Source organism: Lonchura striata, chromosome 1 (assembly GCF_050655825.1).
Source record: "Lonchura striata isolate lonStrDom1 chromosome 1, ASM5065582v1, whole genome shotgun sequence".
Taxonomy (NCBI): Eukaryota; Metazoa; Chordata; class Aves; order Passeriformes; family Estrildidae; genus Lonchura; species Lonchura striata.
Genome location: NC_140703.1, coordinates 115,496,088 through 115,508,806, shown reverse-complemented (window position 1 = coordinate 115,508,806; position 12,719 = coordinate 115,496,088). Strand labels below are relative to the sequence as shown.

Sequence of the window (12,719 nt, the reverse complement as noted above, 5' to 3'; positions counted from 1 at the left end):
CAGCTCTCCACTGTTTTCGATTTCCCAATGCCTTGGAAAACTTGGATCACTCAGTCTGTTTGATTTTTATGAATTAAGAGTCCTAAAAGTTGATCTGTTCAGCTCTCCTCCCCAGTTATTGTACAATTATATTCACAAATGGATATATTAATTCATAATTTTGCATGTAAGACTTTATCAGGAATAAAGCTGCTTCTACACAAACACCTATTATTGTATTGCCAATAAAATTACAAAATAATTGAAAATTATCTTAATTTATTTTCCATAAAATAGAACAGTGATAAACTGAAGTAAATGTGACAAAAAGAGCAACCAACCCATCCAAGTCACAAGATCTAAACAGAGCTACCAAACACTCCAGATATTTTCACACACCTATCTTAGGATCCAGCTCTAGAAAAGCTGTTTGTGAGGCCAGGAAGAATAAAGTCCTTTTGGAAAAGGATCTTAAGGAACACAGCATTCCTTCCTTCAAAGCAGCTCTAGACTTTTCTGTTAAAGGCTGATGCATTAAAATATTGAAATAGCCTTTAGGTCTCACAGAAGAAAGGAGTCCAGGAAATTGGCTCCAGGCTTTTGGAAACCTGATTTGGAACTGGCCAAGAAAAATCCAAAGTCCATCTGAACTTGCTCCTAAGGGACATCTGTGGCACACAACAAAACACATGGAATGGATGGAATATGGAAGGGAAGTTAAGAGGCAAAAATTTCAGTCTGGGAGTTACTTTCACCTTCCCTCCAAGGAAAATCAAGAAGAGAAGACAAGTAGATGAGACAAGGAACCAAAACATGTAACACAGCCTTGGCAGTGTCACTGGATTGTCTATTAGCCATTAAATTTCCCTTCTTTGTGGTAAACAACAGGTTAAAAAGCCATTGAGTGAAAAAGCAATTAAGTCCTCCAACAGTGAAACTGTGACTATTAAATGCACTGTACAAGACATGGGAAGTATCTCTGGGCTTGATGGAAATAGGAATATTCAACATTCACTGTTTATTCTCCTTACAGTCCTCCCTTGCTGGGGGAAACCAAACCAAGCAAACTCCCAGAATTATCCCTTCAATGCTTAATGGAGGTGACAAGAAGGCTGGAGAGGGACCTTCACAGGGCATGGAATGAAGGACAAGGGGGAATGGCCTTAAGCTGTAGGAGGCGTTAGATTAGATACTAATAAGGAATTCTTGACTCTGAGGGTGGTGAGGCCCTGACACAAGTTGCCCAAAGAAGTTGTGGCTACCTCATCCCTGAAGTGTCCAAGGCCAGGCTGTCTGGGGCTCTGAGTAATGTGGGATAGCAGAAGGTGTCCCTGCTCATGGCAAGGGGGTGGAACAAGACAATCTTTAAGGTCCCTTCCAACCCAAACCGTGCTGTGATTCTATTCCAGACAGTTTGGTCAGGGCATAATAAGGTCAATATCCTGAGTCTGAACACTGAAGTCTAGAGATATCTTTGTTTACCATTCCCCTCCTTTGTGTGAAGGCCTTTTTGTTGGTATGAAAAAGGGTGCACAATGTGAAAGACAAAGTGTGAGGACTTGAGGTATAAGGGCCTTGATGTCAGCAATCAGAGGAGATTCAGCATCCCCAAACCAACTATCAGTGCAGACCAATAATTAATGTTCACAGAAAACTGCATTGCTTGCTTTGTGGAAGGGACCCAGAATTACACAGTAAAGGAAATGTGAAGAGGTTAAATACTGTTTTTACCATATTACTACTCTTTAACAAGTTGCCACAAGTTATTACATATCCACACTGCGCTACAGCAACAATTTAAAACCATTAAAAAGTGACAATACCAGAAGTAAAATAATTTAAGTGAACAATTTATACATTCTCATAGCAATGAGGCAGTTGTGTGAGAGCAAGGGCACTCTAATAGCATTGGAATCAAATCTTTGTGTACTCACTTGACACTGTAACACTGGAAGTGACTGTCTGGATACTGAGGCTGATAAGGTTCCTGACCCAGCACTGTCCCAAACCACCAGGCATCGTCAATAATGGAGCGGAACCTGTCAGCTGCAGCAAACACAGACATTCTGCTGAGAGAAGGATTTCACTCTGTGGCTGCCACAGGCAATCAGAAAAACTTTTGGTAACTGTTCTGCTTTCTCCCCATAATTCAAGTTCTAGACTCACTGGCATGTAAGTCTGTTATTAAGCTTTAAAATAAAAAAGGGAACAGTAGAGTCTGGATATGTGTTTTGGTGACTGTATTTACATCTACTGCAGTCCCTCTAAGGTTCAATTTTCTGACTCTTGCCTACCAGAGAACCCTCTACAAACAGCACATGCAGCAATTAGCCAAGGACACATTTGTGATTTCAAAACTGTTCAGTCCAACACTCAGCAAACACTTACAGGCCTGCCAGTTCCTCTGCCGGGCTTCGTCATAGAACTGACGTAAGATAAGGAAGTCGATAACATCTGGCATGTCATGGTATCTGGATAAAAAAAATCATCACTCACATGTGCCTCAGGGCTTTAGGAAGAAGAGAAACATATTCTTAAACACTTTTCAGGAAACTAAAACTGCACATACCTGATGGAAAATGATTTGTCTGTATGTTTCCCAGTGGCGTGATCTATAAAGGCAAGTTTGAGGCAACACAACGTGGGAGGACCAACTTCGTATCTAATTCCAACAATTTTTACCAATTCCTGATCCTACAGGTAACAACAAACAGCTTCAGCAAGTTTTGTCTTAGGGACCATGCACAGAACTGTTGGTTTAACATGAATTAACCAACTGTACCCACATGCAAAACACTGAAATGAGATTTGAGATTTCAATGGAAGGCAGTCTGTCAGCCTTAGGATTTTAACACAGGTCTGTCATTTGGCTTCCTACAGAAAATTCTGAAGACAATCTGATAACTGCACATGCTTTCCCCATAGAGAAACATTAGTAACCTCACAAATCCATGTTTTGCGAACAGAATAATAAAACTCTTCAGTCATAGGCTCTGTTAGAAACCCACAGAACCTTCAGTGCAGACCTACCCTAAGCACCACTTTTCTCCAAGGCTCCTTGTGTGGATTCAATTCATAAATGTTATTTCTTCTCACTGCTTCAATGTAAGCTTCGTGCCCTTGTCGGAAATATATCACCTAAAAAACACCCCAACAAGCCCAAACAGTGAATGTTTTCCTGTATTTAGCAATTACAATAATCACAAGCATTGGAAGGTTTTAATCCTTGTTCCTACCTCATCCCCCATCTGAGGGACAAACGGGGACCTTCGGAGAGCCGTGTCTGTGATCCACACTGGAGGGTGCCAGTCATAGGACAGCTCCACGTTCAGTGGTTGTGCTGCAGCATCAGTCTTCACAAAAAACAGACATAATGGACATGAATTCTAAACAGATCATTCCATTTTGGTTTGGCAGACAACACCTTATCTTATAAAGGACTAATCCACAGCATTTCCAAACAGTATCAGCAGAATTCCTCCAAGACTTTGCTTGAGTTTAACTGTTTTTGTGATTCTAATACTAAACATTCCTTTCCTGTCTGGGGATTTCAGTGAGCAGATCATTATCATGTAGGCCTTAGCAGAAGGTTTTATAATTTAGATGACAGTCCCAGTACCCAATTAAAAATTATTCAACTGATTCTACTTAGAAGGAAATGAAAGGATACCGAGAAAAACGGACCAAACAAATCAAAATTATCCCAGGCTCAAAAAAGAGAATTTGTTTGCTCCTTTATGTGAGAAAACAACTAATAGTAGTTATTGTAACTTAAGGTAATTATTTAAATTAACTTAAAAAATCAGTAGCTTAAAACAGAGGAATTATTGTAACTCACAAAAAAAAATGGACACCTTTCACTATCCAGGCTCCTCCAAGCCCTGACTAAGCTGCCTTTGGACATTTCCAGGGACAGGGCAGCCACAGTTTCTGTGGACAACATGCCCCAATGCCTCACCACCCTCGGAGTCAAGAATTCCTCCCTAATCTAATCTAACCCTGCTCTCCTTCAGTTTAAAGCCTTCCCCCTTGTTCTATCCCTTGGGAAAGGACTGATATTCTGTACTGATATTTATTGAACACATTTCCCCTTTAAAACCATCAACCTCGAGAACCCTTTTCATTTGGAAAATGAAAGCCCCTTCACTTGGAATGCAGATTCTTCCCTACCAATCAGCAGATCCCTCACACTGGGAATGATCCCAAATCAATCCCATGTTCCCTGTGTGTGCTGACAAAAAGATCCTTGCCTGATGGCAGTAACAGTTATTTTAGTAGTTTCTAATGAAGGCCATAAGAGAGAAATGAAGATTGTGTAGAAAAAAAATGAAAATTGTACCTCCTCCTGCTTTTTTGGTTTGGGTTTTTTCCTCCTTTTCCTCCTTCTCCTCTTGGGAGGAGAGGATTTCTCAGCCGACACCTCGTCCTCGGAGGTGCTGCAGTAGCGCAGCGCTTTCCTGCGCGAGGTGCGCAGCGGCGGCTGCAGGTTGATCCCGGTGTCGGCGATCCAGTCGGAATATCTGCTCGAGGAGTCACTGCCCACACCGGCCAGGAAACACAAACACAGCTCTCACTGCTTCAGAACACTCAACTCCCCCAGAAAAACACCACACTGCAAGTGCTGCTGAAAACAGCTCTGTCCTCTTGTTGTAACTATTATTCACTCACAGCTTAACATGAATTTCTGTGAGAATCCAGGATTTCAAAGCACATCTCTTTAAACAAATAGTCTGGTGAATTCTAAAATCAGTAATTTTATTCAAGAAATGTGTGCAATGGAATTCTGGACTTATTAGGAGCCCTCCCTAAGGAATACACAAATCAAATGCTGCTTAAATTTGTTACACTTGTCCAAATCTCAGCTACACATTCACTCTGAGTGGATCTCTGAGTACCATCATTCTCTGAATATTTTTTATCTCTAGTACTAAAGAATTCTAAAAGAGTATCTAAAATAGCCACGAAGAAGTGATTAAAAACTTATTTATGTAAAACCAGAAACTTTTAAAAATTCAGATTGAAAAATCTGAATTTTTTCTTAAGAGCAAAGAAAAAAAAAATTCCCCAAACGAAACTGGGAAAAAAAATTCCCAAACTAAATCTTTCATCCCTCCAAAACCAGACCAAAACATACTATAGAAATATTACAGACTTTTATCTCTTGGCCATCTGACAAAGAGACTTGGAGTTAAATTAAAATATAGAAATGTTTTGGTGAAGTGGAACAGTAAATAACAATACAATGTGTCAGTGGAGTATACGGATTATACCTTATATGATTATTTACATTATTATTGTCATATGAACACATCTGAAGCACAACAGAGCTTTCATACAACTCTTAATTTGTCAAAATTCAAGTAAAACTCATTATGGGATGTTTTTCTTCACTTTACCTAGAACTATTGCTGTTGCTTTTCTTGTCACTTCTCCACTCTTCCTCTTCATCAGACGAACCAGAGCCCTCACTTTCTTCAGCTTCCTAAATTTAAAAATACAAACTCAAGCCAAACCCATGTTTTAAGAATCTGAAACTTAAAAACATATTGTTCATATTATCACATTTTAAAAAGTTTGGTAAAAAGTTGTTAAAATGAAAATAAAAGCAATTAGACCATGTAAAGTATATAATAAAATCTGTCTGGGAATAATTTACATTACAAAAGGAACAGATCAAGAAAAACAATCACATCTTTTCTCTCAACACAACAAGGGGATGTTCTCTCACTGCTGTGATTTTTTTTTTCCTTAGTTATGCAAGTTGAGGGGGTTTTTTTGCCCCTCTCTTTTAATAGCAAATGATTGACTGAGTACTAGACTACTCATGCATGTATTTAAATGCAACACTAAACAGTAGAGATACACCAAAATACATTATGACTTTGCTAATTTCCCGATTGTCGCTCATCAACTATTTGCACTGATTAAAATGTTTTAAATGTCTTTTTCATAACTGAGTCAGTACAATGCATAGCTCACACGTGAAGCTGTATTTTGTCAAGCAAAAACATTAAAAATAGGAGAAAATCCCATGAAATTTCAATTGTAGCTTCAAATGCTTGAATTAGCCCAATTGTAATTTTCAGAGTAACAAAGGTGAGAGTCTTCTCACTAAAACCTGCTCATACACTGTGTAGATGATACAATAAAACATCAAAGTTCAACACCCACTGAATTTTACATTCAATTTAAGTGATTTATTGTTTTTAGCCACACTGAAATGATTTATTAAGAGGTAAGGAGAGTCCATTTCCAACGAATCCCAGTCCTCAACTTACTTCCAAGATTTCCTAATCTCCTGAGCATGTTCCCTTTTGTTCACCGTTCTTTCTTAACAAAGTGACTGCTCCAACAAGTCTGAGTTTCTCTGCTCCTTCCACTTCTCCTTTTCCCACTTTAAAACTATTTCCCTGTGGCAAGGCAAGACAAGGGCAGCCCTATCACCTATTTACAGTCTGATAATACATCAGACACAAACAAAAAGCTCCTGCTACACACAAAGTCCTGTGTCACCCCAGGCCAGAGGGACAGAGTCTGTGGATGACTCATATTAGCAAGAACCTTCAAAATTTCCATAAAAAAACATTAAAACACATCTAAACTCCATATGTCACGTGAAGCCAACCAATTGTCCATCATATTTTCGACATGGGATGTGGATTTGCTTTAGAAGATTCTCAGCAAAACCAGTTGAGCCATTTCTAAACTGACAGGAAATACTGTCCTTATTAAAGCAACACAACGGGTTTGACAAGTGCCAACAATGATGATGCTTACGGGAATACTTTCCCTGGAAAAAGGAGGGGTGGGGTTTTTCTGTTTGCTTGCTCAACAGAAAAGGCACATCTACATGAAATTTCAAGTTGAAAATCTAAACTCAGAGGAGAACTCACCTGCTCTATCACAAAGCAATTGTCCCTCTCCTCCTCAGAAGACTCCAGCTGCTCAATGTTATTCCGTGTTCTGTAGTTGGAATATTTCCGTCTGTGCAGTCGACGCTTTGATTGAATTAATGAAGACTCAGAATCACTCTAATTTATAAAGGGAAAAACGAGGAGTTAAATAAAAATATTTATCTGGCAAATTTTTATGAGGGGGAAAGGGTGGCTAAAAGCACTGCTGAATGCAAAAACTGAAACAGCACGATTAAGTTAAAACTCCCTTTCACAAGAAATAATTTTCATGTAAGCCCAAAGTATAAACTGTTCCAAATTTAAGATTTATTAGTGGTTCTAAGAAATTGTTCTTTATAAACTGCTGTGACAGCTCTATTCACATCACCTGATAAATGTATTTACAGAATCAAGACATTAACTGCCTAAAGTGTTCCATCACAGAATCAGAGAATGCTTTGGGTTGGAAGGGACCTTAAAGACCACCTTGTTTCAACCCCCAGCTCCCTTCAGTAAAGGGGATCATGCAGTAAAATTCTTGTGTCAAATTATTTTGTACTATAAGACAAAGCAAATCAGGCAACAAGCTTGTAAAAACAGCACAATAACCAATGTTTCCTTCTTGCCAATCTCTCCCACCAAACAGGTGATGAGAAAAGCACCTGAGAGAAGTCTGAAGAAGTTCACCCACACACAAAACATTTTCGTCTGAAGTGAATTGACAAGGAACAGCAACATAACCTGTGATTCCTCAAGTACAGGACCTTGAATGCTCTCAGTGCTATAGCAGGACTTGCAATAGCTGTGTAACTGCAGTCAAACCAGAATGGCCTGAAAGCCATCCTGCTTTGAAAAATTACTCCCAAATACCTCACATAGAGGGAGGCAAGACTGAAGCAAAAAGAATTCCAGGTATCCATAAAAATAAATCAAGCTTTGTTCTGCAGTAATTGGGAGCTGAATCAGCAGAGTCCTTGGAAGATCATACTAGAAACCTCTGCTTTCATTTTTTACACCACCACTTGTCTTTGGGCACAGAATGCTCACTTTTCCAGAAGCTACCACGTACCTTTTCCAGTGACTCAAGTGACTTTTTATTCTCTGTTGCATAAAGATCTCTCTCTTCTTCCCCTTTTGCAATCCGATATTCTTCCTGCTTCCTACAAGAAAGCCATGAAAATCTAATTCCACACCTGTTTTGACAATGCTGTTCTCTTTAAGGGATCTCTCTCACACCCAATTCCATTCCATTTTTAATTTCAGATGTTTTTGTTGCTCAATTAATTCTAAACCATCCTATCATTTCCAGGTAAGAGTAAAAAATATGGATGCTAAGAAAGTCTTCCTTCTAAACATCAAAATACCATCTATGTTTTCAACCTCATTTTTAATTCACATTTTTCCATTTGCAATCACTCTACCTCCCAACACTGGGAATGCTTCTCAAAACCCTCAGAGACGTGGTAGCACCCATGGGTGTGGCTTTAAACACAGATGTTTAGCTACTAATTCTCCTTTTCACAGACCAATACTGGTAGCACTTTTGAAAGCAACTGGTTTAGCATTTCAAGAGGTTATAACTCATCACCTCCAGAAGTCTCACAGAGAGCACAATCTCACCCAGCACCTCCATGGAAATTAATTCAATCTGTATCTTGTATTTTGGAGAAAGCAAGAATCTAAGGGACCTAGCTAGCCTGGAAATGACTTAAAATATTGAAATAGGGGAGAATCATTCAACTGGACAACTCCCCTTTCTTCTCATTGAATGGACCTTACAAACAAGTTTTTAGCACATCTGCCCACAACGCTGAACTATTCCAACAGCATTCATTCTACATTTGGTGTAAAGAGCCCTTAATTTAGACAAAGCAAGCTGCTGCGGTGTCCCTAGTACTGTTAAGTTGTAGCTTTTATATTTTTCAGATTGTGTACTGCATTAGTGCTGAACTCTATACAGAATGCTAGTTATTCCTCTTCACATTTTGGTCAGACTAAACAATCCTTCTGCGCCTGGAAACCAAGGTCACACCACCTGCCTCAGGCCCTGAAAAGTATAATAAAAGTGAACTGGGGGAAAAAGCAAACCAGGGGGATACGGCTTCGTTACCTGAAGCTGTAATTGAACAATTAACCTCTGATATGTAAAAAAACTTTTATCTGCCCAAAAAACTTGTGATCATTGTCCATAGTGGACATAGCCTCTGCCAGGCTCTTGCACTGCCCAAGAGCAGTTGGGGGTGGAACAAAAGTATAAACAAGAGTGAATTGTGGGGAGAAGCAAACCAGGGGGCATGACTTCATTACCAGAAGCTGTAATTGGACAATTAACCTCTGATACGCACACAGACCAAACATTTATCTGCCCAAAAAACTCATGACCGTCATCCACAGTGGATGGACATAGACTCTGCCAGGCTCTTGCACTCTGCCTAGCCTCTGCTCCAGGCAGCCTCCCCAGCCATCACCTGCAGCTGCAGACAGACCTGAGCAAGCTGGGGGGGATCTCTGGCACCACCACCCTGCGCCTCCAGGCCTGCAGGTCCCTCTCGGTGGCCATCTGGCTGCGCGGGGCGTTCTGGTGCATCTGCCGCACGCCCTCCACCTGCCCGCTGCGCCGCAGCCCGATGTTGGGCGGGGACTGGATGTCCAAGCTCGGCCTTCTGAAAGCTGAAACACACAAATCAAAACGGTTTTGCAGTGCTGCAGGGAACTGGAAGATTCTTGCTGAAAGATTAAATAAAACAAACAAACAAAAAAAGGCTGGATTTTTATCTCTAAGAATGTGACTTGGAGCCTTCAGTGATGCCTTAGGTTTTAGATTTTCTATTTTTCAGATTCTGTGCTGCTTTAATGTGTACTTCTGAGCTTCATATGAGGGGATGCTGAGCTCTGTGCACAGAGCAGAGACAAAACAATTCCTGCTCCAGCTGGGCACCAAGAACAAACAATCCAAATATTTCAGCCCAGGACCACAAACAGCGTGGGCTGGAGAGAGAAAAACAAGCAGGGTGGGACTGATGGGCTGGAGCTGGAATGGGACAATGAACTCCAAGGTGCCAATGGAGCAGAACTGATCCCAGGGAGAGCCCCGGGAGCGCTCGTGCATTTTGGGACCATTTTGGGTCATTTGGGTGCAGCCCTGGCTGGGCTCTGGTGCTGCCCAAGGTGGATCCATGAGGAGATCCTTGAATAAATCCCTGCTTTATCCTTTAGCTCTGTCCAGCTCTGCTCTAGATGCCTTCACAAGGCATCAGTTTTGGAGGATTATGTGTCTTGCAGAAAACACAGAGAGATTATACGAAGGACTTTTAAAATGGTTATTTCTGCTGCTGTTTTCATAGAATCAGAATCACAGAGTCATTTAGGCTGAAAAAGACCTCCAAGATCAAAAGACCTCCAAGCATTTGACCAGTGACCTTGTCAACCAGACCAGAGCACTGTGTGCCACATTCCAGTGGTTTCCTAAACACTTCCCAGTGGAAGGAATTGTGATGTGACAGAAGGGCAATTCTGAACTATTTCAGACAGCTGTGAGGCCACTAAGGCTCTAAAAAGCACTTTTCATATAGCTGAGTGCATGTAATTAAATATATAATTATATAAGAAAATAAATATTTTTTCATCTATATTATATAACTACATAATTAAAACTACAAAGACACAGCTTAGGAAAATGTCTTGTTTAAATCTGTAAAGAAGGGACAGGGGAAACCAGTTTGAATTATGGCACAATATCTACTTTCCAAAAAGTAAGGAATGCAAAAATAACTTATATTGGGAAACATTTGCAAAAAATTCTATTGTATATATTTTGCATATTATTAATGACCTTCTCCTTTTAAAGTGAAAGGCTTTGTAATTTAATCACAGGAGCAGCAGTGTTTTAATGAATAAAAGTAACCAAGTATCACAATGCTAAAGCAATCTCAGTCCCCAGAATTACACTGAAATCAAAACCTGTTTCAGTATTTCACACAGCACATGAAAGACAGAGACAGAACAATTACTGAAGAATTTATCAGCAGTCCTAACCTCTCCTGGGTGTTCCCTCCCCATTTTGGGGGCCACTTGGAGCAGATTCTTGATCAGCTCCAGTTCTCTGATCCTGTTCCAGCTGTAGCTGTCTGATCATCCCATCCAGAATGCTGGGCTCCAAGCCTGGCTCATCCTGATCAACCGTCTGCTGGCCAATCACCTGCTCAACAACTTCTCCATCACCTTGCAAGTGTCAAACAGATCAAATGAAAGAAGTTATTCCAATTATTTTTTCCAAGTAAGACATTTATGGAATGTACAATCAAATGGATTCTGCTGACAGAAAAGAACTGCAACATCCATTTGAAAAACTGTTTTTTGCTTGCTTAAATTGTATTCACTGTAGGACCTTCCAGCATTTTTATTGAACATAAGTACAAAATATCAAGAGAAAAAAAGGTATTTTCAAATTGCTGATCCCCTTAAAATCTAATGAGTAACCTACTTCCAAATGTCGAGTTTTAATGATATTCTTACTTGTTGCCACATATCCAAGCTGAGGAATCAAATGCTCATCTGCACAGTTCTCTCTTCCTGGCACCAATCTTTGATATTTTGTTGGATGAGGGTTTCCATCCACATCCACTAAGAAGGGAGGGGGCATGAGGTGAGGGGCCTGCTGAGTCTGCTCATCCAACACATAGTTATTGGAGTCTCGGATCAGCGGCCGATAGTCAGTGTGGAAGAACATCTGATCAGGAATCTAAAAGGAAATTTAAATTTTATGTCAGCAATTTGGAAGAAAGAATACGCTGAAGAACAAAGAACAAGCACTAAAGTCCCTAAAATCTACTTAAAGGTAAAAGAAAGGGCAAGTTCCCAACCGGAAAGATTTATGTGTAACTTCAGTTAACCTGGATGGGTTTTGCAGTACTGCAACTTCCAATAGTGCTTTTGCAGCAACAGAGTTCTTTGAGAAAACAAAAAGCTGAAGTAACTTCATGCAAAAGTACTGGTTTACACTCAAAAATATTTGCCTCTCATTCTGCATTTTCCCCCTACAATTATCAGAATCACAGAATATTCAGAGTTGGAAGGGACCCAAAAGGGTCACCAAGTCCAACTTGTGAGTGAGTGGCCCCGAAGTTTCCTTGCAAGGAAATCTTTGGCTAAAGCTCAACATCAGCTCAACTAAAGTTTTCTTAATCATGATTTCTTTCTTAATCTGTATCCACTTGAAGTGGTTTTTTTTTCTACAACTGAAAGTCCACGAGGCTGAAGGGAAATGGTTACATAACTATTAGACCACAGTCAGAATGTTTGCTTCCAGCAGTGATAGCAAAGATGAAGGAAACAAGTTTCAATTTCAGCTGAGAATGTAGAGCAAGGAGAAGTAATTCTTTAAAATGACATACATGGAACTAGCAATGCAACCTGAAAAAAAAAATGAGGGGAAGTGAAAAAGAAATGTGTTTATCAAAAAAAAAAAAAAAAAAAGGAAGCAGATTGATAAATTCAAAAATTTAGGATAGGATAAATTGTTGGATCAGTAATTTATTTTTGCTTAATTTAATCAACTACAGTGAATTTAGGCTTGAGTGAGAAAAGGCCTAAAGAACTGCAAGATAAAGCAGCAGAAATTACAAACAGAAGCATTTTTGAGGTTGAACAATTGAGGTGAATTAGCTGTCTGCAAGGTGAAAATGTATTCCAGGAACATTCTTGGGAGCTACTCCCATGGGAATGTTAAGACATTGTTTTTTTCCTGCTGTGCCAGGATCATATAAGCAAGACAATTTACAGACATCAAGGAATCCATTATATTTAGATCTTCTAACCACACAAATTATTTTTTACATATGAACTTTT

At 39.8% G+C, this 12,719-nt stretch overlaps 1 protein-coding gene across 1 annotated transcript in view; it reads right to left on the bottom strand.

The window, feature by feature from the left end:
• The window catches only part of BRWD1 (bromodomain and WD repeat domain containing 1), a 43,444-nt gene that overhangs the window by 17,070 nt on the left and 13,655 nt on the right, over positions 1–12,719 (bottom strand). The window contains exons 17-28 of the mRNA XM_021527472.4: positions 11,388–11,613; positions 10,908–11,093; positions 9,359–9,542; positions 7,942–8,032; positions 6,873–7,010; positions 5,376–5,461; positions 4,319–4,514; positions 3,216–3,332; positions 3,010–3,117; positions 2,549–2,673; positions 2,368–2,450; positions 1,914–2,025 (exon numbers count right to left, since the gene is read on the bottom strand). Of these exons, the coding sequence (XP_021383147.3) occupies positions 1,914–2,025; positions 2,368–2,450; positions 2,549–2,673; positions 3,010–3,117; positions 3,216–3,332; positions 4,319–4,514; positions 5,376–5,461; positions 6,873–7,010; positions 7,942–8,032; positions 9,359–9,542; positions 10,908–11,093; positions 11,388–11,613 (1,652 nt within the window). The remainder of the gene's footprint in view (positions 1–1,913; positions 2,026–2,367; positions 2,451–2,548; positions 2,674–3,009; positions 3,118–3,215; positions 3,333–4,318; positions 4,515–5,375; positions 5,462–6,872; positions 7,011–7,941; positions 8,033–9,358; positions 9,543–10,907; positions 11,094–11,387; positions 11,614–12,719) is intronic.